Source organism: Acinonyx jubatus, chromosome D2 (genome assembly GCF_027475565.1).
Source record: "Acinonyx jubatus isolate Ajub_Pintada_27869175 chromosome D2, VMU_Ajub_asm_v1.0, whole genome shotgun sequence".
NCBI lineage: Eukaryota > Metazoa > Chordata > Mammalia > Carnivora > Felidae > Acinonyx > Acinonyx jubatus.
The window spans coordinates 35,220,436-35,246,851 of NC_069393.1; the positions used below are offsets into that span (position 1 = coordinate 35,220,436).

Sequence of the window (26,416 nt, forward strand, 5' to 3'; positions counted from 1 at the left end):
GCAGGACCAGCAGCATCAGCTCCCCCACCCCCTCTAGGAACTTATTAGAAATGTACATTCTGGACCCTACTCCAGACGTAGGGAATTAGAAATTTTGGGGGTGGGATCCTGTGATCTGTGTTTCAACAAGCCGTCCAGGGGATGCTGATACCCTTTTAAGTTTGAGAATGGCTGTTCTGGAATAGAAGCTCTTTGAGAGCAGGGACCTTGTCTGTTTTGTGCATCACTTTTATTCATGCAGTATGTGGTGGGTGCTAGCAGCTCAATAATTATTTGTTGTGTGAGTGAATGTATGAAGACATCTCTAAGGCAGGAACTTCAGACCCTGGGCTGAGTCTCAGGCCGAATTACTTGGGGTGAGACTTGCTCGTGTCCCTCAAACCTCTCCAGGCATCAACTACCTAGAAACCCCAGGCTGGCGGTCAGGATGGGAGTCAAATCACCCCTATTTTCATAGATGACTGGCAGCCTATTTCATGGGCTGTTTCTTCGATTGTATAAGAAGAGTGCTCTGAAAACAGCAGCTCTTTGTCATCTAAAATTTTTAACTAGCTTAAAAGCCAGCACCTCGCTCGCTCTCTCTCTCCTTTGATTTCAGGGCTGTGATCCAAAGTGGGGCAAAATGACAACGTGCTGTCTGTTGTCATCATGGTTCCTGCCAGCCCTGTGAAGACATCTTTCATTCCATCATTAAACATTGGCTGATTTTCTAATACTGATGTTTTCTTCACCTGAATATTCATCTTTTCCCACCCTACACTTAGTGGGTGTCTTTACTCCTCTGAGCGTCACTCCTGACATATTGTTTCCGTCTGTACATGTCTTTATTTGAAAGAATCTGTTGTCATCAAGGCTTTGCTGCTACAAGCAGAAGATGGAAGTTTTCTCTGACACTGACTGAGGCCAGTCGGAGTTGTACTGGAGGATAGAAGGGTCATTGGGACTTTGTGGAAACTTTCTGATTTTGGATAAGGTTAGGGGGCCTTTGGAGAGGGAAGGGTGAGGCTCAGGGAGAAGTTGGAAAAAAGATACTAGATTGAGACCAGGGAAGAAGCAGGAAGTATATAGTCAAATATCCTGGACCTCAGATGTTTTGGGTGGACATTTCTGGGGAAGAAAAGTATACCTCAAAAGAACTCAGAGTATTTTCGCTTTAAGGAGTATTTGGGCTGGAAGCCTCGAAGCTATTTTCTCTAGCATTTCAGTAACCAGTCAAGTCTTATACCTGGGCAAGTATATGGAGGCCACTTGGTGATGTGAGAGTGTCTTATGAATGTGGGATCTAAGGGGTGGGGGGCAAGCTTTATACCCCAGGTAACATTTGCCCTGAGAAAAAGCTCAATGTGTAGGGTTGCTTTAGGATTTGGTTCTTTGAAGATCCCTTGAGATTTCTTGTTGCTCCTCTTCATCCTCAAGACATTTGTTTTCAGTCATTCAGTAAGTAATGGTAGGTCCCTTTCTCTGTGCTCCCAGAACTACTTTGCACATAACCCTGATCTTGGCACTTAGCTATGTTGATTTCTCTTTTCTCTATGTGAGTCTTTCTTCTCCATTACACTGAAAGCCCCTGTAAGGTCAGGAATCATGTTATAATTACCTCTGTATACCTAGGGTCTGGCACATGCCAGATGCTCAAGAAATATTTGTACAAATGAAATAAATTGGTATTTTATTGAGTGCATTCCAATGCTACTTTTTAAGATAAGAGGATTAGCAAAAAAAAATGTCCCTCCTTTAAGAAGACATCACATAAACACCAATAAAATGATTAAAATGATTACAAAACAACAAAATGTTAGATGGTATGGTGCTAACAGTGTATCCTGGGAGTGCTGAGAAGAGAGAAAACAGTACAGGCTAGAGATGCCCAAAAAAAGTTTGTATGGGTCAGGATTTGAAAGATGAGTGAATACTGAGGAGGCTGGGTATGGGAAGGAAATGAGAGATTCCTATGGAGGTAATGTATTGCTCTTGAAATTGGGTACTTACCTCTTCTTCTTATGCAGGACAAGGTCTAAACAATAGCTCGTTTGTTTGTTTGTTTGTTTGTTAGAGAGAGAGAGAGAGAGTGAGTTAAGCCAGAGCAGGGAAGGGCAGAGGGAGAGGGAAAAAGAAAATCCATGCTGGGCATGGAGCCTGACTTGGGGCTCAATCTCATGACCATGAGATCGTGACCTTAGCTGAAATCATTAGTCAGATGCTTAACCAACTAAGCCACTCAGGGACCACAACAATAGCTCCTTTGAGTGATCAGGTATAGGGGCTCGATGGAAAGCATGTGGGTTGGTAACTTTCCTTGAGGAAGGAGAGGTATAAGCAGGTGTCTATATTTTTTATATATTTATTTATATGTTTATATGCCTATCCCATGGCCACATGGATCTTCTCCTCAATTCCAAATATACCTGTTTGAGGACAGTTCATCACACAAATAGTCATTAGCTTATCCTTGGAGGCCATGATGGACACCAAAGACTCTTTCCTTGGGAATTTGTATTAGTATTTGTTGGGCTATTAAATAAATATCCCCTATAAACAAGTTCTTCTTGTTTCAGCTTGATAATCTTCATAGTGCTAGTGTGGAAGTAACTCAGGGATGGTGAAAAAATCCTCAAGACCCCTTTTTGATTCTTTAAGGAAGCATTTCTTAGCTATATGTGCTTCTTACTTCTATCCCAAAGTCAACCATGTTATTACAACCTGCATGCTAGTTTATTGTCCTGGATGGCCAGTCAGTGTCTCTTGCTTCCATTTCAAATTGAAGATTTGTTTTTATCTCAGAGATAAGAGTTACACAGATGGCCCACAGGAATGGCAGTGACATAAATGGTACAATTAGGTTGTAAGGTTAGTTTCACTGAGAATTTTGTGTGTAGCAAAGAAGCCGGGCCCATTTCCAGAATGCAGGAAGGGAAATACATCAATAGGATCTTCCTGGCTGATCTAGGTAGGTGTGTGTGTCTGTGTGTGTGTGTGTCTGTGTCTGTGTGTCTGTGTCTACCTTTGAATCAAGAGCAAACATTACTGTGCATTTTTAAGGCTTAGTTGTGTATCTATGTAAAATATAATTATTTGGATTTCTGCAAAGGGTAATCATTCATTATGAAAGAAAGAAGCAGCAGCAGCCAAGATCTAACCTTCTGAAGACTTAATGATGTGGATTCCTGGGCATGAGACAAATTGCATGGATCTTTGAGGGCATCACCTCCCCCCTGAGTTATCTCTGACTCTTTTCTTTCAGATGCTTTGTTCTGCACAAACTGCCCAATTTGAAGTTTCTGGATGCCCGGAAAGTAACCAGAAAAGAACGAGAGGAAGCGTTGGTCAGAGGGTCATTCATGAAGGTGGTGAAGCCCAAGGTAAGCTGCCTACTTTCTCGTCTTCACAAGGAAATTATGTCTTGCCTCACTGGTTATTCTTTGAGTGCGGAGGATGTCCTGTGTTTAGATTTCAGGAGAGATCTCCTATTAGGTTTATCCATGGATATATTGTTGGCCAAACAAGTAGGACTGGGAATAAATTTGATTTTCCTGTAATCTAAAGGGACCTTACTTGTAGGGTGATTTCACCCAGATGGCTCTTTTCCCCATAACGCAGCCTGATGGTGATGTTCTGGGGGGCATATTTGAGGTCGTCTTCTTGAAGATGTTTCATTTATAAGGTAGGGCCTCTAGAGGTCTGTTGCTGAGAAAAGAAAGAGAGGAAAGCTTGGGGAATTTAATCTTTCTTGATTGTTCTAGTGACTAAGAACTCTTTTTTCCTTGGGGCCATAGCAGGAGGGAAGGGTGATTTTCTTCTGTCCTCAGGTATGAGGGCTCAATAGCTCTCAGAGATCTTGTTAGAGGGAAAGGCCATTTTTCCTGACAGTGTGACCTGGACTAGTGTATGCTTCCTGCATGTAGCTCTCCAGAGCTCATGGGATTAGTTTTACTGACCTTTCCTTTATAAGCTGAGTCTGCACGGAGGCCATGGAAGTGACTATGGTGTCATCTTAATGACAGCATTGATGAGGCAGGGGAGATGTGGCTGGGAGACTTGGCTTCAGATTCAAGGAAGTCTTTAAGGGTGTGGAAAATTATCTCTTTGGGAGGAGTTGGGGTCCTGCGAAGCCCAAGGCTGGGGAATGGACCTGACGATCCTTGATGACCCCTTTGGAGGTCCATCAGTGCCCTGGGGCCCCATGGAGCTACCTAGCTACTTCCTTTTTTGGACCCTCTCTTGTGTGTTGAAAACACTGGCCCAGAAATCCTAGAGGTCTAGTTTGTCCTCGCTTATTGACTTGGAGTACTTTGCACGTGCATTGGAAATGATTAAGAGGGAAAGAGGAAAAAACAAACAGAACCAAAACAGAAAAACGAAACCTCTTCCATCAAGTTGCTCAGCTGGCGGCAGACCTCAGGCCACTTTCTTTCCCTGAACCCATGAGGTGCAACTTATTTCCTGTTATGCTGAATAAAATTGCTAGCAGTTGTGGAAATGTATGATAGGGAGGGTATAATACTGGCAGATAAATGTATTGTTACCTGTTTCAGCATGTGGGAAATTAATTGAGTGATTTGTTTCGTAGCTATTAAAGTGTTAACAGTTTTCCTTATCGAGGCACAGATTTGATGTATTGCTCATGACTGCCTTTAGTTATTCCAGCTTTTGTAATTTTGTCCAAATGAAATAATTTATTTCTTGGCCTCCTTTTTTTTTCTTCTTCTTTTTTTTTTTTTTTTTTTTTTTTTTGCGGGGAGAGGGAGGTTTAAAAGATTCCAGAGGCAGCTGACATCACCAAACAAAGGACAACATGTGGACTGTTTATAATACCTTGGGTTCCCACCCATTCTACATTTTCCACCTTCACATATACATGCGCTTTATAGGATAGATCAGTATTTCTCCTTCTCTCCTTGCTTTTGACAGGGGAAGCTCTGTATTATCACAGAAGATCTGAAGGGATACTAAAAATAATGGCCACCATATTTGTGTGCGATGCTCATTGTGTGCTCACCACTGTCCTAAGGTTCTTTGTACACAGATCTGTGAGTCCTTCCAGAACACTGCAATGTAGGAGGAATGGAGCATTGGCTTATTCTACAGGTGAGGTAACTAAGGCCGAGAGGTGTCACTTAGGCAGCCCGATCAGTAAGCATGGGAACTGTAGTTTTACTGGTGTGTCTGACCACCAAGCCACGTTCTTCTACTCGGATCTTAGCTCTGGAGCAGTGAGCCAGACATTTTCTCCGTGTGTTTCTTTGTTCAAAATGAAAAGCTCATAAGAAGGCCTAAAGGTAGAAAACAGGTGAAAGCTGAACTGTTCTCTTGGAGTAGAGAGGGCAGCAGGGACTGAAATCCTCCCCTGCCTTTGAAACCAAGTGGGAATGGTTACTTAAAATCCGGTAGTAGCTGGCTCTTTGAGTCATTAGCAGCATCAGTAGAAATGCTTTTCAAAGTCCCAAATTAGTTTCTAATCCATTATAGAATTAGCTTATGTTTGTGTGATTGACTCCAATATCTTTACTAATAGTATTAAGCATAAAAATACCCATTAGTTATTTGAGAAGAGACAAAAATACTCTGACAAAACACGGGGATCTTCAGTTGTTACCTTTTTGTAGAGTTACGTGATTTCCAAACTGGAGGGACTTCAGAAATCACCTGGTGTGTGTTCTCACCTGGTGTGTGTTCTCCTTCCTGGTGGTGAAGGAACTGGGTGAGGATGTAGTTTCCTAAGGCCCCCATAGTCCAACACAGGCAGACCTGGGATTAGAACCCAGGGTCTAGGTTTCTAGGTAAGTGCTGTATATACACTGTGATGCTTCAGGTGCACTAGAGGATTTCCCTGTGTTCCTGGTTTCATATCAAACTGTATGCTTCTTGAATGCCAGGCAATTCCCTTTTGCCTGTTTTCAGAGAAACACACTGGTACTTTTCTTGCAGATAGAGGCCAAATGAGCTTCTTGCTGAATTAATAAATTGGTGTTAAAAAGGCTGGTTCTCGCCTGCTCACAGTGTGCACAGACATATGTTTGTTCCTGTGCAGGTGTGTATATACACTTTCTATCTCTGTGTGTATATACATATGTATGTTCTGGGAGGTATGTGTACACCCGGAGTCGGCTTCTAAGTGGAGAGCAATTTCCTCCCTGTGATTTGCCAACACTGTGCTGAGCACACTTGGTGAAGACCTATTTTTCATAAGAGAATCGGAATCTCAAGTTGGCTCCTGTCCTTTCTCAGGCGGCAGCGGCCTGTTGTGCTTATTCAGCAGAATGCTCTGATGGATGATCAAGGAGGCCGTGATTTGGGGAGCTGTTTTCATTTTATTTCTGACATAAAGTATTTGGGAGAATGGAAAATGCCTCTCCAATCACAGCCCTTGCCGTAGAGGTAGGGAACAGGCAGTCTGGGTGTTCTCAGCTGACGCAAATGCAAAATCGTCCAGGAACTAATAAACCCCCTATGTCACAGAGGTTTGATTTGGTACCTGGCAGGCCCTGGCACCTGAGTGCGAGTTCTCGCTCGCCTTCTCTCACGATGACACATTTCCCCTTTGTTTGCTGCCTTTGGCTTTTGTTGTTTAAAAGCTGCTTCCTGTCTGAGCTCTGATTGTCCTACAGAAGGATGCCATCCTTCATTAGGGAAATGATAGCTAATGTTACAATGGGCTCTTCTAGACTGGTGTGTGTATACGTGCGTACATGCATGTTTGTGTGTGTGTTATTAGTTAAGGGACCTACAGCAGCTAGGTTGTGTTCATTTCCTGGAATTTTAAAGAAAATATGTGTCTTTTGCAAATATTGACCACAGAATCATGCCATTGTCGATGCCAAGAGGACCAAGGTAGGTGCAGAGAAGGTTGAGGCTCCCAAAGAAAGGCTTCTGTGATGACCAGACCGTGATCCCCCTTGCCGCATCAGGAAACATAAATCAAAGGGATGTGAGGCCTGTCCAGAAGGGTGTGCATGGTGGACATGCCAGCCCTACATATCAGACAGTTCAAGAATCCAACAGTCAGAATTGCTTAATTATGTCCTGGCTTTGTAATTATTCATCCCTGTTCTGGCAAAGAGCACAGTTGTCATTTCTCTGACATAATTATTTAAAGCTGAGCCCTCTTGTTTACAGGCATGTATATGAAGTTGGCTACCAACAGTTTAATCTTCAGAACCTTATAGAAGCAGTGCAGAGAGGGACAGAAGCAGTGCAGAGAGGGACAGGGACAGCTGGACTGAGAATCACAACCTGTGTTAGAAAGTGTTTTGACATGTGTGTACTTTTGCTCGTAATTATGGCCATTCTGTTATAGGTAAGAGAAGGTAATCGGTATGTTTGTGAGTGTCTGTGTCCTTGAAAATATATGATGCTTGCCTTTATGTGGGCATGCCTGGGTTTCCTATCATGTGTATTTTGTGTCTTTGTGTAGTTTGGTATGGTTTATGTATTTGTGTGTGTGTATATCTTTGGGTTTTTTTTTTTTTTTTTTTTTTGGTGGGATGGAAGCTGTGTGGGTGGGGGGGGAGCGAGCGAGCACGCGCAAGACAGGAAAAGGAAAGGAGGGAGAGGGAGATGTGATGTATTAAAGGAATAAACTTCTGAGTACATGTACTTTCTGGAAATCTTTTTGATTCCTGACCTTACACTGAATGTTGGAAGCTATTTGGGTCTGAGCATCACCTTCTTCCATGGCCACGCTGCACAGTCCTGCTCCTGACATTTGGCATTAGGACATAACTCCCTGGCTTCCTTTAATTCCTTTCATCTGTGTGTACCTTTTTGGATTTACACACACACACACACACACACACACACACGAAAGGCAACCGGGGAAAAAGATAGGGAATGGCAGCATCGGGAAGCCAGCTTTTTGTCAGAATGAAGCACCTCCTGGTCCACTGGGATGTCAGCTTTGCGAGGGCAGGAACTTTGCTTGTTTTTATTGCCCCCATACCCCCAGGGCCTGGTCTCAGGCAGGGGCTTGGCCAACACTCGTCAAAAAAATGAACTGGGAACAATAGAGCATTTTGGGAGATCCATCATGAAAGGTGGTCCATTGTTTTTATTGCTTCAATATGGTCCTCTGGAAAAGCAGGAGAGGGACCTCTACCTTAAAAAAATGTAATAACTTGAATCTGTGCGTTGGCAGGAAGGAGACATTCTGGGTTGCATATTTGTTTTCCAAAGGATTTACCCTGGGACTACTTAGGATGGCAAAACCTATGGCCTCCATGAATGCTGGGCCTGGGCTTCTCCACAGGCAGTGTTGCTGGGAGGGCAGGGTGTGTTCTGGGCTCACAGTGTGCGGTGTTCTGAGAGTTCCCGGAAACCACCTGCTCATATGAGGGCTTGTGGGAAGTAAAAAGTAGCTTTCCTCAGCAAACATATTGAGGTGCTCCACAAATCTGTGTGTAGTTTAAATGAGATTTTCCTGGTCTTAGCTGCCATTCTATTTTTTGTGTGTACCATAAAGGAGCACTGCCTGGTGGCTTGCTTGGTTTGTTTGTTTTGATGCCTAGTCTAGTTCTTCCCTAGGTGTTACCTTGTTCGGAAACATAGCATGTATGTCTTTTGTATCTTCCAATTATGCCATTCTAGCTCAGTCGCAAAAATGTAGCGGGTTATCAGAAACTACTCTAAACTGATTGTAATTACTAACATTTACTCTAGACTCCCTGTTTTCAGGAATACATATTGTATATAAAGCCAGGGTATGCCTATGAATAAGTATTGTAAACCACTTATACAGGCAGTTAAAGAGGTGATGAGCTAATAATATATGTTGAAAGTTCTCTACCATGCCAAATATTCAGAAGAAAACTAAAAACGTCAGTTTATTTTCTGGGTATTTCTAATGACCTGAGTATGTTAGTGTTTTATGATTCTTTTCTGTTTTCACACAGGTGTTTCTTGTCTACAGACATACTTAGATTCTATTTTCAGGTACTTTATAGTATATTTTGAAAGGAGGAAAAATTTTAAATTAACTTATTTTTTGGAAGATGCTTGGGCGATGTGTTTAGAAACAACACCAGAAGCCAAAAATTTGCAGTCTGTCTGTTTTTCCTTTTCCTGATTTCGAAGTTTGCCACATTCACTTGGGCGTGGGGGAAGGACTTTATGTTGCTCTGTTTTTAGCACTATGGCATCTTGGATTTCAAGTAAATGCTTTCAGAGTACTGTTCTTGGTATGTCTTCATTGCCTTGCTTTTGGATAGCAACGCTCTGCAATCGGAGGTAGACAGGAAAGCTGTATTTCCTGTGCCCTGGAAAAGCCCTGAGGATGGAGAATTGAAATCCAAACAGGGAAGAAGGAAAGTGAAACTGAACTGTTGGTGCTGAAGGCAGTCTCTCAGAGCCTCTCCTGCAAGTCCATGGGGCCTGGCCAGGTGCTGAGCACAGTGCAGGTGTCACTCTCCATCAGGCTCAACGTCTCATGAGAGATTGTTGTACCTCTGTTGGAGTCACTGGCTTTCGCCGCATCCCAGTGGCTCAGCTGCACACTCTGCCTCCTTTGGGCCTCCCTCTACCATGCTCACTTTTGTACACATGTCTTTAGACAGAGCCATGCCTAGGGAGTCATGGAAGTAAGTGGCATTCTGTAGGGGATTAGATCCCTAGGATATGTTGTACAGCCTCGGGACTTCACAATTGCGACAAATGTGGTAGGTTTCACTATTTGTCTAAAATTGTGTATTTCTTTTTACCTCCCTATCCCACTGACTTTGGTGCTGGCCATGTGATGCTTTGGCCAATGGGATGTGAGTGGAAGTGACAGCATGCCCACTTTGGGCCAAGGCCTTAGGAGGTACCATGTGTTTCCACTCAGTCCTCTTGCATGTCTGCCACTTGCTATGAAAACAACACAAAACACACATTGAGCAGACCTGAACCTAAGCTGAAGCCTGATGCACATCTACCCTAGCCAACCACAGACCTCTGCACAAGAAATACTTCTTGTAAGCCACTAGGATTTTGAGTACTATTGCTGCAGGAACCTAATAGGTAGGCCATCCATCCAAGCATCCTGCCCTCTGGTCCTTCCCTGGCCACTTGAACCAGAGCTTGTAACTAGGACACATTTTTTTAGTTTTTGGTGTCACAGCACCAACTTATACAGGCTTTCTGGATGCTTCACTAATTAGGATTGCAAGGCCAGCCTAAGGGTTGACTGATTGCCCAGTAGTACATTATTAGATGTGTTGAAACTTCCCTGATAGATGAGTAATATATAATGCCTGGCATGTATTGTGTCCAGTGTGTACTAGATATTGTGTCAGTGACTAACAATAGTATCTCTGTATGTCTCCTTGAACTTGAACATACAAATGAGGAAACTGATGATCAGAGAAGTTACATCACCCCAAATTACAGAGCAACGTAGAATCGGGTTCTTCCTTGGGTCTGTGTAAGGCTCTAAAGCACACATTCTTTCACCTCTGTATCTTAAATTTCATTAACAGGCATGAAAATATGGGAGGTAGGAGTAAAAGAGTAGGAAGGCCAGGATATGGAAGGGAGCCAAAGGTAACTTTGTAATTACCATTTTGACCTTCTGACCACTCCTTCCCCCAGCCCATCATGGTGAAATGCATGGTCTAGGCAGAGAATTGCAGGGGATGAGCTGTGTTTCTGTTTCTTAGGCCAAATTTGCAATTTAATTTGAGGATGAGGAAGAACCTTGGCAAGGTTTGAAGTGGGAGGAAGGTATGGGTATGTCTGTGCTAGGAAAGGGAATAATAGTGCTGTGTGCAGAGCAGGTGTTGTAGAAATCTGTGAGAGATATCCACTGGCCCAAAGCTTTCCAGCGTGCAAAGTGCCCTGGCCACTGTTGGTGCTCAGATGGCCAGAGAGGTCAAAGCTGAAGTTGAGAGTCCTCTACTTTGGGGGCAGGTCTGGGTGGTAGTAAGAGCTCAGTTTATGGGATAAGGAAGAAGCTGCTGGCTGTCAGAGATCCAGTAATAACTCCCTTGGAAATGGATCCATGGCTTTCTAAAAAGTTTTTTGAAATTTTCTTTCCCAAAAGACGCTGTCCACTATGGTATTAGTTGCTTCAGTTTTAGGGAGTGAATTTAAGGCTCCTTAAGTGGGCTATGAAAAGTCCTTACTCATGGGGTCTCTGGTAATGATTGATATGGAGCCCTTATAACTGATTATATCTGTAAACTGTGCCTTTACAGCTTGATATTTTCATGATCCACTTAAGAAGATAATATCTGGTATTTTGCTTTTGCAATTTAGGTTTCTTGTTATTTTTAAAAATTAGCTTGAGAGGAAAGAAAAGAGGAGAGAAAAATAAAGATGCTTCCTTAAGAAAGTGGATTCTCATAGAATACACTTGGGGTGCTGCATTCAAGTTATGCATGTTTCAAGCTAACATTACACTGCCTTCTGTGTTCAGTGTCAGGGCTTGTCAGGGAGCTGCTCCCCAGTGATACATGCATTGGTCAGCCTGAACAACACCTTGGCCTTAACATGCTTTATTCCACTTGCCACTTGCCACTCACCACGCCACTAACTCTTTGCTTTGAGCCTGGTGATTGAGCCCAGGAATGAGAAGAAGTGGGCTGTTTAGGAACAGAGAAAAAAGGCTAGCAACTGAGGTCTGAATAAAGGGACATCAGGAAAGCATCAGCGTCCCTACCCCTAAGTGAGTCCAGGGCCTTGCTTTCTCTCCTTGTGAACTCTGTGGCTTCATGAAGTTCTGCCTTCCTTAGAAAGTCCCTTCTGGGACTATGGAAACATCAGATGGTAGAGCCTGAACCCCCCAGGCAGATTGACATCCTAGAAGGCAGGGAAGCCTGCTGGATGGATGGCCCACTGGGGGAAAATCATGAACATTGTTCTGAAGTTAACTTTGATTCATGTTAATAGTATTTATAATTCTATGGCTAGGGAAAAAGGGTAAAATGAAGATGGCATGGTCCTAATTTCTGCTCGTGAGTTCTGGTTATTTCCAAACTGCCTACAACTAATAGCAGATGTGCTAGTTTGCTGGAGCTGCTGTAACAAAATACCACAACCTGGGTGGCTTCAACAACAGAAATTCATTTCTCATTCTGGAGGCTATACGTCCAAGATCGAGGTGTTGGTGGGAATTGGCTTCTGCTGAGGCCTCTCTCTTTGGCATGCAGATGGCTGCCTTCCCGCTGTATCCTCATATCGGTGTTCTTTATATGTGTGTGCATCCCCGCTATCTCTTTGTGTGTCCAGATTTCCACTTCTTATTAAAACAGTAGTTATATTGGATTAGGACCCATCCTAATGGCTTCGTTTTAGCTTATTCACCTCTTTAAAGGCTCTGTCTCTAAACATAATCACATTCTGAGCTACTGGGAGCTATGGCTTAAACCTGTCAATTTGGGGAGGGGATACAATGCAGCTCTTAACAGCAGACAAGAAGAATGAACTTTAAGAAGATATAAAACTCATGTAAGCTTAGTGATGGAAGGGATGTCTCTATTATTTAACATTGACTTGTTGTTTTCATTGTCCCCAAAAGCCTAAGAAGCACAATAATAAATAGATAGGATAAAGTAATGGGATACACTTAGGTTATCCAACTTGAATAGAGGCATGAGTCTTCACAGAGTTTGAGTGAAATAAAAATGTGATCTGTCTGTCTGAATGTGGCTAATACATACTTTTTGGAGATCATCCAGGTGAGAGCCAAGAAGGCATACATAGGTATTAGCATGAGCTACAGTAATGGCACTTTCATCCTCAACACAGTTGGGTTCAGCGAGGAGCCAGATGCTCAAAGGAGAGCTTCTCGTTGAATAAATTACCTTGTCCCCCAAAGGTGCCTTTTGCCCTAAATGGATCCTTGATGAGTAAAAAGAAGGAGTTTCTTATTATAAGGAAGAAGAGTTAGGAGGCCTTTCAACTGCCTGTTTCTCCAGAGAGCTCGTTTCTCCCTGCCCAGATCTCCAGGGCCATCTATGTTCTCAGGTAGCTGCTGAGTCCAGCTTGTGAGTTGGGAATAACTCTGGGGTAAATGTGTTTTTGCCTCCGCATGGTTCTGTTGACTCTGGTCGCCATGGCTTCTTTCTGGGGCCCATGTACACGATCTGGCTCCAGACGCCTCCTCACCGACCCTCTGACCAGGCCAAAGTTGTGTTTCACCAGCATGATAGGGCAGGTCTGCCCTTAGGGTCTCTGAAGGCTGGTGGTACAATTAGCTCTTTTATTTGCTTTTCTGCTCCTTACAGTAGAGTGTCTTAGATTAACAGACAGGGCACCATCAATAATGCACAGATGCTCTGTAATTGGGGCTTCCTTTGATGTTAATTTAGCTAAGTTCAATGCTATTGTCAGTGATAGCAATTACACTCAGCCTTTTCACCAAGGACATTTTAGGATAATTTTATTTTTCATGTGCATTTTAAAATATGGCAGTAAATTTTGAGCTACATTACCTGAATTAGAACTCATTATTTCTTTTTCAGCAGTGAACTAATGCTCTCTGTCTAGGCTCCAAAGCAGTAATTTTTTTTTCCTTTCTTTCTTTCTTTTTTTTTTTTTTAAGTGGGGAATTTTAAGTGGGACTTCCACTCCATAAAGCTTTTAATTCGTGAGTGAAATTTAGAAGTAAATCACTTAGTTTTTGTTGGCATTTTGAAGTGTCACAGAGGCTATATGGCTTAGTGACCTCTCCTGTGCTTTATTTGGCCCATTTTTATTCATTCCTTCCCACCACCCAACCTTCATTTTTGTTCTTGACATGATTCAAGGAGTTGCCTCCAGCTGCTCTTTTGGGAAGGTTTAAAATCTGAATTTATTGGCTATTGTATTCCATAGGAAATGTATGATTCTTATTTTGTTCATGGGCTCTTGTCAGATTGGCTGTTCCATTTAGAGGGCAGTCCCATTCAGCATTTCATGTCAACTTTGGAGTAAAGGCTGAACTTCTCCCTTCTGCTGTCTATTTCTCCATTGTTAATACAGAGCAGGCCATGCCTCTTTCCCATGTTTGTTGTGAAAATTAAATGAGATAATATATTCAAGGAGCTAACACTGTCTCTGGTATGTGGAACCAGGGGCAGCTAGTGTTCTTAGCTGTGTAATTTCAAAGCAGTTATTTTTTCGTGGCGTTGTTGGATCATTGGTTTGTGTGGGTGAACACGGGGAAGGTAAATTTGGCTTGAGGTGCCCCCAGCTCAGGCTGCCATATCGAAACACCGTAGATGGAGTGGCTTAAAGAGGAGAAATGAACTTTTTCATGGTTCTGGGAGCTGGAAGTCCAGATCATGGTACCAACATGGTCTGGTTCTGATGAGAGCCCTTTTCCTGGATTGCAGATGGCTGATCTTTTGCTGAGCCCTCACATTGTGAGGGGTGGGGGGAGAGAGAGAGAGAGTGAGTGACCAGATTGACCAATCTTCCTCTTTTTATAAGGCCATAGTCCTGTCGGACCAGAGCCCCACACTTTTGACCTCATTTGACCTTATTTGCTTCCTAAAGATTTTATCTCTAGATACAGTTACATTGGGGGTTAGGGTTTCAACATATGAATTCTGGGAGACATAATTCAGTCCACAGAGGGGGTATTGCCCTATATATCTGGTGGCTAAACTGAATTTTAAATAAAATGTTTCTAAGGCTTTTGTTAAGCATCTACCTTCTGATGAGGATAAAACACCTATCAAAAGGGAATATGGCAAGGGAAGGAAGACCTCAGGATCATCCAGGAGAGGCCCTGGCCCCTCCTTTTGAGGATCTCCCCAGGCACTGCGTAAGTCCTGTTTGTTTTTACGGGGACAGTGGAAGGAGAGAGCCAGGGGGAAAAGGAGGCGCAAGAAAAGTGAGTATAGTATGGAGGATGAGACTGCTCCATTGTCATTGCTGGAAACAGGAGGACCGCAGTGCTGTAGCCCCAAGTGGATGTCACTTAGAGCAAAGGGGTCTCTGCTTTGCAGAGATAAACCCCTAAGCCCTTTGGTTTGCGTGACCTTGGACTCAACTCTCTTCATCCCCCTTCAACTCCCTGGGTGAATCTAGAAATCAAGGCCGATGGTGAGATCCTGGAATTTGTCTTTGGAGTCCACCCCTTCTACCCCATAGTAAAATGGAGAAATCCAGGCAGTGAAATCAGAGGGGTCCTTACACACGTGCAGAGAATATTATCTCATCATGAGAAGGGCTTTGAAGACCCCAGGTTGAGATCCTGCATCTCTGGATAATTAGAAAATGACCAAGAGCTGTATTACCCAAAGACACACACTTAAAAAAATCTGTTTCAATTAAGTATAATAATTTTTTTAAATGTCTCATTTCTGTACCCATTGTAATTTCTAGTCACAGGATGTTTTGGAAAAGATTCAGTTACAAATTCTTTTTGTTTTCCTTGTGTTCCAAAAACCCTCAGTACTAACTGGTGATTTCTGCATGTTGAGCTTACAGAGGCCCAATCCAAATGCTATGAATTGCATTTGGTTAGGTAAAAATGGAAGGAGTAAGTAAAACAGACTGAAGAATGAAAAGCTCTTCCTTCTTCGCTTCCCCTCCCCACTTCTCTTGCACATTATATGACTAAATGTGCAACTTTGTTCACATAACTGCTACAAACAGTTCACTGTGTAGGCCAAACGCTCTCTAATGCAGTAAAATTAAGAAATAATATGCTTTGAAAGTGATTTATGAGTGTGGTTAAACTGCCAGATTTACAAAGAAATAGTTCAGATCTTGGGAAGCCTCAGGAGTCACGTCAAAAATGAATTTGACCATGATTTAAACTGCTACTTTTCTTACATGACATTTAATATGTGTACTTTGGAGGCCCATATGTCTTTAATAAAATAGCATTAAGTTTTAAATATGATATGAATGCAGCCAGTTTCTAAATTCATAACCTTTTCCACAACTCCAAAATGCTAACCAATAAGGGAGTCATACACGCAATAAAACATAAACCTTAGAAAATAGCTTTTTATTAAAATGGTTAGACAGTTGGCAGCTGGGTTGCAATGTAATAAATACTTACAGCATTGTGGGTTTATCAGACATTGTTTACCCTGCAAGCAACTGGGACCAGACAACTAATTATAACCCCTGCAGAAAAGCCGCTCATGCTGAGTCCTCCCCGAGTGTACCAAAGAGGCACGGATGGTTTTTCTGAGAGCTCGGTATAAGGGGTCCCAAGATTTGGATTCCGATCTCTCTCTACCACTTCAAGGAGTGTGACCCTGGGCAAGTCACCCCATAGCTATAATTTTTCCCGTCTGTGTCAGGGGATGACACTTGCCATGCAAGTTTGTTATGGCAATAAGAAACAGATGCATGCTAGGCATCTGAGATGGGGCCTGGCACATAGTAGGTGCTCAGTAAAGAGAAACAATTCTTTTGAAAAAAAAAACATTTAATAAAAAAGTAATTTAGGTGAGATCTTCAGGTCCCTCTTTCAGTGACATTCTATTATTTCTCTAGGACAGCTGTTAGAAAAGGTAGGCCACTTAGCCAGAAATCAGTGTGAGCTTCATGGAGAATGAAGAGGAAGTTCCCTGCCTCACTCACCTGTCTAAGGTATGAATAAGCATGTAAGGAATGACAGAAAGACATATTTGGTGCAGGGGGAGCAGGAGCCGTGCTGATGGCCAACGTCACTTAGCTGTTCCTAGAGATGAATGTGAGGTGTGCAATACAGCCTTTTCCTTTGGGTTTCCGGTTTGTAGAAAATGTGAGTTATTCTTGTAAGTTGTACTATATGACAACAAAAGTTCTTTTAGTGCTGCTGCTGCACCTGTGTGTGTGTGTGTGTGTGTGTGTGTGTGTGTGTGTCTGTGTGTGTGTAAACAGATCTCTCTGTGGAGCAGTTTTGTAATGGGGCTTCCCAAATTCCATGTTTCTAGATGCTTATGTGCAACTTTCTTTTTCTGTATCTCAGATGAAACAGTCTGGCAATGGTCTGATTATATTTGTCCGTGCAACCAAATATTACCACCCTTCACAAACTTCCTTAGGAAGCAATTCCTGAATTTCCTAAAAGGGGAATTATAAATTATATTTGAGCTTGGATTTTTAATCTCAGGGCTCTGACGTACACATGGTAATCAAAGATTAAAAGGCCCAGGGACCGTTTCATTTTGTTTTATTTTGTTTTTATATGTTTTTAAAAACAATGTTATGATCCCATTAAGGGAAATTAACAAAGAAAATCTTTCAACTGTATTCCCTACATGCTAACTCTTGTGACTTTTCATTTTGTTCTGTTCCCTTCTAAGCTGTATCCCTTTCTATAGGTATTATATGTGTGCTTAATGCTCTCTGCCTTTACCTAATTTTTTTCGTATTGTGCTATTTCATAGTCCTTAAATTTATTCTTTTGATGGACTGTACAGTTCTTCATCAAATTGATGAAAGTACCATCCATTAGTAAACCATTTCCCCACCATTTCTATACTTTAATCTTGTGTATAAAATACTGTTACTTGTGTGTGGAGGGAGGTGAGTGGGTAGGTGGGTGTGGATATATGTCACTCTGTCTCAGAGTGTGTTTCTTTTAAATTATTGCCTTAGGATAATTTTCCAGGAATGAATTTATTGCATCTCAGGGTGTGGACATATAAGCAGCTTTAGGTTGTGCATAAATATGCCTAGCTGCCATTTTAAGTTGCCTGTCCAGCCTAGATGAGTCATCATGCCTACCCTGGCCAGAGGAAGAAAGTAGGGCAAAAGGGATACTTCACATTTCCAAAGCTTTCTTTGGGAATGGGTTTCCCCAGGTCTGATTGGTTGGAATGGTTCTGGGAAGGAGGCTTAGAATCTGTGGGAGCTCCCACAAAGCCTGCATTGACCTGCTAAGTTGTAGTCCCAGGGAATTACGGGTTCCCTAGAGCATCCCAAAAATTATTAGCAGCATGCACTCCTGATCAGTGTGAATGTACCTTTAGACTGTTAGCCAAATCTTTGCATAATACCAATCATCTACCTATAAAAGCACAAATATGTTATTGTTCTCAATAGGCAATTTAATGCAGCTTTGGGGAGGAAAAAAGAGAAAAGAAGATTACAAGCTGGCTGATCGTGCTTTTATTTCTCTTAAATCTATCCACACTTCTCAGGGGTTGTACTTGTTTAAAGATTGTATGCAACTGTGCAGTCTGTGTGATTTGGAAAGCAAATCAAACTAAATATGAAGTTTTCAGCATGTGCTGTTTTTAAAGGATTTCATGCATTTATTTCAAATATACATTTATTCCCAAGTAGTGCTAAACCTATAATCTTTTTCTTGTTACATTTCTTTTTTGGGGAGGGAGGCCGAGAGGGTGACTTAGTTTTGGAGTGGAAGGTTCCTATTAACATCTACCTCCTTCTTGTGCACATTATTCACAGCAGAGCTATTAAGGCTAATTATTTTCAGGTTTGTATCAAAGGGGACTATTTGAGCTGACAAAAAAAAGCATTTATTGGGGAGAAAAATGGTCTGTTTAAATAAGAAAGGGATCATTGTCATGTGCACCCTACCTCCCCCTCTCATTTATTAGCCTTGTAGGGAGGAGGGGCCAGGAGACCCCATGAGAGTCTGTGAGAGGAGGTTCTAGAGATCTGTGCTCATGGAGAGGCCTGGTACCCCAAAAAAGGCCAGTGCTTTTTTTCTCTCATTTTTCTGCAGCCCACCTGGGTTGCTCATTGACCTTGGAACTGGTGCCAGTCTGTTATTTTACTTCTCATTTTTGGTAATATTCACTGACCCTTGGTATGTAATGGAATGAATACTGGTTGAGGGGTGGGTGTATTAGTCAGGAGAGGCTAACTGCTATAACAAACAGCCCCTGAATCTTGGGGGCTTAGTCACTCTCAGTGCACAGAAGATATATGGATGGAGAGTGAGGAGTGCCCAGTCAGGGACCTAGGCTCCTTTTATCCAATGGCTCTCCATTTTCCTTAGGTCTTGGCAATCTTAACTTCATGGAAGCCAAGGGAAGGAGCAAGAGCAAGAGTGTGGGGGATTGTCTGAATGATTTATGGGCCTGCTTTTGAGGTAAAATGCCTCAGTAATGCCCCTGTTCCACTGGCCGTAACCCAGTCATATGAACAGTCATAACTGCAAGAGAGTCTGGGAAATGTAGCTGTTAGGGGCTGAATTACCCCGCCCCCCGCCCCCACTGCCTTCATATGTTAAAGCCCCAGGTCCCAGTACCTCAGAATTTAACCGTATTTGGAGATAGGACCTTTAAAGAAGTGATTGAATGAAAACAAGGCTCTTAGGGCTGGTTACCTAATCCAGCATGACTGTGGTTCTTTCAAGAGGAGGAAATTAGGACACACAGGGAGGTTCCAGGGATATACATTCACAGAGGGACAACCATATGCAGAGGGCAGCTGTTAACCAGCCAAGCAGAGAGGCCATGTCACCTTGATCTTGAACTTCCAGCCTCAAGAACTGAGAATAAGTAAGTTTCTGTTGTTTAAACCACCCAGTGTGGTGTTTGTTATAGCAGCACGAGTGAACTAATACAGCTGCTTAGCTGAGTACCCATAAAGAACAGAAGATGTCTTTCGTAAACAGCGACCAATGTCCACCACACTGAGAGCTTGTGTGTCAGTTGTACTGTAACAGCCAGCCCGTGGGTGTTCTTGGGCAAGTTTCTCCCTCCCTCCCAAGTTTCTCCAGGGCTCAGATTCCTCATCTATCAAATGGATGAAGAAATTTAGAGCATCTATCTTTGAGGGTCTCTCTCTGACTTTGTGCTGCAGTCACATGAACAGAACCTCAGGCTCAGGAGGTGGTACCTGAAGCTTCCGGTCTTTGTGATTTCAGGGGAATATTGTGGTGACATGCTGTACAACCCAGGTTGTAGGGTTCAACGACCTGGATTTGAGTCCCAGCTCTTGCACTTGCTTTGTGACTTTGTGTAAAGGAGTGCCTCAGTTACCTCACCTTTGAAATGGAGCTAATGAAATATGGGTTGTTGGATTAAAGAAAATGATGCCTATAAAGCACTTATCCCAGGGCATGCACAAAGTGAAGGCTCAGTACAATTTTGTCTCATTCTCCCTCTTTTTCTCTTTCTTCCTTTTTTGTTTTTCTGTTCTTTTTAATTATTTTCATTTCAAAATCCTGAATGTGAGGATGGAGAGACATTAATTTTGAAAGCTTTTGCACACTTATGGTTCCACTTGATCCTTACAATACTGATAAAAGGCAGAATAGGTAGCGTCTTATTTCACAAATGTGGAATACTGAGGTAGAGAGGTTGTGGGATTCACTGCATAGTCCAGAAAGAAATGAAAATGGGATCAGAACTCAGGTCTCCTCTTGGCCCCATGCTTTGCTGTTATATAATATATAACTTGGCTGTTCTGGAGATTTCTGGACTGGGGATGTGAAGACATGGTTCAGGAAAGGAGAGCCTGAGAAATCTGGGCACTGTCTGTAGGGTTCCTTCCATGGACACAAAATAGTGATGGAAGCTCTTCTAGAGGGGCCACCTTGGAACTCAGGCCAGTGCATGCCTCCCAGAGTGGGCTATGACTTTTTCAAGGGCCATTAATTGCAGATTTGTGGTCTGTTGTGCAAAAAGAGTATGATCTGTCTACACACAACAGTAGAAAGAAAAGCAGGTTCTGTGTTTAGCTTCCAGATGGTCCCAAATCTGCCTGATGGGGACTAGGTTGACTTGACCTAGTTTAGGACCACAGTTCACTTGCCTTTGTGCTCCACATCACTGAGACTTCCTCTACGCCTCCTGGAGGCAGGGATTTGGCCTTGGAATCACATTTGTTCTGGTGTATCTGGCAGGCAGCAGCTGACATATTCACACCACCGGTGTTCGCTTTTGTAAACTGTGGAAGAGCTTCCGGGGCAGGCCGCTATCCTCAAACTCAGAATTCATGATGACCAAAGTATTTTAAGAGGCAAATTATATTTCATCTCGCTTTGATTTAAAACAAGCTTTTCTAGCAGGGTGAAATTTTGAGATGTACTACAAACAGCTGGACATCTTCAAGTTATAGGAAAATGACAAGGCATTCAGCCTTTTTGCTGTCTCTCTCCTGTAGGGCAGGTTATCTGTCTTTGTCACAGCTAATGGCAATTTATGCTGTCTATGACCAATGGAAAGGAAAAATATTCATATTTTTAAAAAGCATTGAGACATATTTGTCCTCCATCAGGGATATGATCATGCTAGAAGGAAGTCGACTTTCCAAGGTCATGGTTTCTCAGTCTTTACTGGGAGGTTGCCATTTATTTATGATCTTACATGAGTTTCAAGATTAGGAGAAATTCTTTTGGAGTCTTCTCAAAAGAGAATTTGGAGTGTCAAGGGAAAAAGATGCTGCTCAGGATCCTCTGTTTTTCAGAAGATAGAGTAAGTACATTTTAGCTTTGCCAACCAAGGATAACATTGCCACTGGAGGTTCAGATGGAAGGAGACCTGGGTGAAGCTTCAAGATGGGAAGTATTTTCAGGACAGATTGAAAATTAAATCTCCCAAACCCAAGATAGGTTAATCAAGCTGCAAAATAAGATATTTCAGGTTATTTCTCAGGACATACACCCTGGTGTACTTGGTCCAGGTGTATACAACTTGTTATCTCACCTTTACCTCCCACTCTCAGAGTGGGAGTGGAGCACCAGAAATTCTTGTCTCTTGAGAATCTTATTGGGTTGTTCATTCACTGCAAGGAGGAAAACCAGCACTGGGTCAGTTAGGATATTTGCCAAAGATGTGAGAGAGTTAATGCATAGAGGTGACAACTTTTCTTCTCATTCCATCAAACAGCCAAAAAGGGACCTAAGGTGCATCCTTTGGGGAAGACCTTCTTCTTCATTCTTTTTCCAAAGTTTCTACCTACTTAAAGCCAGGCCTCTGGTTGTCAGATCTTTCTCCCACCCACTCACCATGTATATTTACTAAGTGCATATGGCTCCTTGGAAGGTTTTGGGGTATAAAAGTAACTGAAACACAACCTCAACCTTCATAGGGGGCACTTTCTAGGGAAGATTGACTTAGGTCTTATTCTACATAGATCTCTTCTACAGTGCTGAGGTGCCTTCAAATGTTTCCTCCTCTGGGTGTCTGATAAGGCTTATGGATGCTGTAGATTGACTATTATAAATAACTTTATCTATACACCTTATCACTTTTTAAAAAAAATTTGTAATGTTTTTATTTATTTTAGAGACAGAGACAGAGCATGAGCAGGAGAGGGGCAGAGAGAGAGGGAGACACAGGAACCGAAGCAGGCTCCAGGCTCTGAGCTGTCAGCACAGAGCCCGATGCAGGGCTCAAACCCACAGACTGTGAGATCATGACCTGAGCCGAAGTCGGACGCTCAACCGACCGAGACACGCAGGCGCCCCAATAGCATCACTTTTGTAATCACATTCTGACTATTAGAGTCAGATGGATAGAATTTTTCAGAGATTTTTAAACTGATTTTTCAAATTTCAGATTGACTCTGGAAGAAAGAATCCCAGGGAGTTAGGGTTGTAGCTATGTGCACCACTAGATAGAAAGGGCAAGATGCAGGTGTCCTGCCTCTCCTTGGGCTGCCCAGGTAGCCTCCATTGGGAAAGAATACTGCTCGGCCCAGAGGAGTTGGTCTCTTCAGGTGTACATTGTGTGAGTAGTCCTAAGTGGCTTTCCACAATGAAGTCCTCCTTGAGTTGGGGTAGTTTGGTAAAAAGCTTGCAACGTCAATTAGCTGGACATTAAAAAAGAACAATATTCCATTAGAAAAACAAAGTCTTGGCATTATTAAATGTAAACCAAGGGGAACGAACTGAGAATTGTTGGAAGAAAGAAAATAAACAAAGTGGATAAAATTTTCTCCCAAGACATCAGAGTACACAGAGACCAGGCTGTGACTCAAATCTAGAATCATCTGGTAATGATGGAGATGGGTTTCCTCTAAGAAATATGCTATGGATAAGTCATCCTGTGTCAGTTTTTATAATAGTAGGGAAAAAGGGAAAGGACTGACTTCATCCTGCTGATCTCCTTTAATTAGGTTGGTCTTTACCTGGCAGAAATTTTGTGAACTTCATTGCACAGAGCCTTCTGTCTAGGACACCTGCGGCTATTTGATGCCAGCTCTGATTTTGCATTGTCGTTTCTGACCTCATTTCCCGTTGTTCTTCAGTGTATTTTTCAGTTCACCTAGGTCAGTATGTTTCAAGTTTTTCTTTTTCTTTCTCCTCCTTGTTTTTTCTCTCAAAATGGATATGGTATTATTATTGCTGACTCACTCTTTCTCCTTCTAGAGACTATCTCTCCTGTCCTGTCCCCCTTATAAACTCTTCCCATCCTGCATGGCCCAACCAGATCCTGTCCTCTATGAAGCCCTCTTGTGAAATCAGGGCCTTAGTTAATTCCCATGACCCAGAGCTTCCCTTTAACTAGTCCCTCATAAACCATATTATATTTTCTACTATTTGCGTGTCTGTATTGCTTTCTCAACTGCCAGGGAAAGGAATGTACTTAGTATATCTTCTGTTATACCCCATGGGGCAAACATATAGGTGGTCCTGAAGCCCTATCCTTGGTATTTATCATCTTTCACTACATGGGGCTGCATTGAGATAATCACCTTCTTCTTCGTGGCCTATTATCAGGGAAGATCCAGCATGTGCCTGGCAGTTCAGTTTCCTACCAAGTGGTATCCTGAAAATATGTGTATGAGACAGTGGCCTGCTTTGCACCAGGGGGAAATCCTGCGATTTATTTGGATGCTTGCTAGAGGTCACACCACAAGGCCACTGTCCACATATCAGCTTTGTCTCAGGAGCTGACGCATGTTTTTCATATAAATCATAGTGAGTTGCCCATTATAAACACCTTGTAAAACTCAAAAGGCTTTATGGCTGTTATTAGCTACTGCATTATGATTTATTAGCTAATTCAGACCAATGTGTGGATGAGTGTGCCCAGGGCACCATTTGTTTCATCTACATAAGTCAGAGACTGGAATGCACTATGCACTCAGAAGCAGATGCCTCTTCCAAAGGCCCCCGGTGAGTCAGAGTTTGCTTATGCTTTAAATGGGCAGATTTGCAATAACTCCTTTCAAAGTGGGCTATGTCTCCATGCCATGATGCTTCCACCCAAGAACTCTGGGTGGGAAACATGGCTGCAGTGACCAGTTTTGCTTTCAGCCTTCCCATTAAAGACTTCCTTTTTGAGGACAGAGAAGAAAATTGAGGGAGAAGTATCTGGAATGGCCCTGGTGGCACTTTTATGTTTCCCAATATGTTCAGCATCAGATTTTGTATTGGCTTCCAGTTTGTAGTATTCACACTTAATACTGGTTCATTTTAAAAATCAAAATATCACTATTTGCCTATGAAGTGTTTGCTTATATAAAATCAGCTATTGCCATGGAGTGTATATAGGATAGTATATGATTCATCCTCCCTAACCAACCCCAAGGCTTCTCTTTCATTTATTCATTTCTTTTCCTCCTCTCCATCCCATCTTAATTCCCTTTCCCACCCTGCACTCCCACTCCGATGTCCAATGAGTCCTTGTAAAACATGTCTGTGGTTTGGTTTACAGTGTTTTAAGGCATTTAATTAGTTAAATGGTACTATGTATATTTTTTATTTTGTTTCTTAGTTTTTAAATCAAGCACTATTCTGGGGGTGCCTGGGTTGATCAGTCAGTTAAGCATCTGACTTTTGATTTTGGCTCAGGTCATGATCTCATGGTTCGTGAAATCAAGCCCCATGTCAGGCTCTGCACTGACAGTGTGAAGCCTGCTTGGGATTCTCTCTCTCCATCTCTCTCTCTGCCTCTTTCTCTCTTTCAAAATATATAAACATAAAAAAATAAAATATAGATTTTATTATCAGGTACAGTGAAGTCAACAGATCAGGTGATGATTGCCATTGAGAAGATAGCTTGTTACTTATGGTTCCCAAGAGGAGGGTGATTACCACACCAGCCAGGGTTAAATGGGGGAAGCACCAGGGTGGGTCTCGGGAGGCATAGGGACGGAGGGGAAAGTATGGGCAAGAGGCTTTACTGTGTTTTTTTCAGGAAGGAACAGGGAAAGCAAGGTAAGCCGGCTTTGGGCTCCTAGTCTGAATGATTTCATCAGGCTCTGAGACACAGGGTGTGTCCTGAGTTTCCTGGTACCTGGCTCTGGGATGAGTAGGGGAGAGGAGTGCTGCCTCTTGGAGCCTGAAAGCCTGACAGAGAAGGTGGTTCAGAGAATGGGCCCTGGGTTGTTGAGTTTCCATATGAAAGGCTACCTGGTGATTTATTTATGATCTCTAATTGGTTAGCGCTGGAGGAGGAGTCTTACCAGAGTCAGCTGGGCCCCAGATGCCAGAGCATCAAGCATACAGAGAATAAGAAAGTATAATTGATACAGTCTAGCTCACATTGCCATGCATCCACTGAATCCTTGCTTCTAACTGTACACAGTTCTCCAAGCCAGGCCTCCACCACCATCTCCCAGGGGTACTTTCAACTCAGTTACCTTCAAGTCTCCACCACCACAAATGATACTCTAATGAAAATCCTTGTTGACATTACCTCATGGTCCTGTGTAAGAACGGCGTGGGATACATATCTTAAAATGGAACCGCTGGGTTGCACTCCTACCAGTAGCACATGGGGGTTCCTGTAAACCCACAGCCCACCAACATTTGCCATCATCTGGCTTCTTAATTGTTCTAGTCTAAAAGGTGCACAATTGTACATTATTCTTGCATTAGTTTGCATTCCTCTGATTTCTAATAAGTTTGATCTCATTCAGCTCTCTTCCCTGTAACTAATTAATACCTGTTTGTTTCATAATGTATGTATGCTTACTAATGTGTTAGGTTTTCATATTCTCTTTTAACCCTAACCCTAACCAAAACCTTCTCTGACTTCTATGAGCTTTCAGTTCAGACTGTAAAGATGCTGTTAGAACATTGGACAACATGGTCCATGGGCCCAAGGCCATCTCTGGACAGCCCATGCTCCAGAAATCCAGGCAAGAGCTTGCTTGGAGGCTGCGTGGTTTAGAAGACACCAGTCCCCTTTAGGTTCATTACTGTAGCGTTTCCCCAAGTCTGTTCCAAGGTGGACTGATTTTTTGAGATGCTGCACCTAAGAGATTCCTACAATTAAATGCACCTTCTCTTTCCTTTAGGGAATGGCCTTAGAGATACTCTAGGGACCATTGTGGAAAATTGGTTGAACCTTGCTTAACTCAGTGTCTCCCAAATTTGTTTGACCACAGAATCTTTCTCGGTAACCCCTCTTTACTTGGATATTATAAGAAAGACAACGTTCAGGAATCAACTTTTGAGGACCTTGAATCAATCATGGCTGAAGCCTTTTGTCTAGCAGAGGGCTTGGCTGTTCCAAAGCACTGTGTAGGACCTGAAGAAGACATGTTTGTGACCTGGACAAACAGCTAGGAGAAGGGAAAACTTGGTAGAAGAGGAGCCCTGGACTTCAATACCATCTCTTTAAGCAGCCAGTGGGCTTAGCAA

The 26,416-nt window shown here is 42.6% G+C and overlaps 1 protein-coding gene across 8 annotated transcripts in view; it reads left to right on the forward strand.

Moving 5' to 3' along the window:
- Positions 1–26,416, forward strand: part of LRMDA (leucine rich melanocyte differentiation associated) — a 1,031,966-nt gene that overhangs the window by 602,452 nt on the left and 403,098 nt on the right. For 7 of the 8 annotated variants that reach the window (XM_053207076.1, XM_053207078.1, XM_053207079.1 and 4 more), the window contains one exon: positions 3,242–3,359. In XM_053207076.1, the coding sequence (XP_053063051.1) occupies positions 3,242–3,359 (118 nt within the window). Of the gene's footprint in view, positions 1–3,241; positions 3,360–5,008; positions 5,086–26,416 lie in introns of all 8 variants that reach the window. The other variant, XR_008292050.1, reaches the window with a different exon arrangement.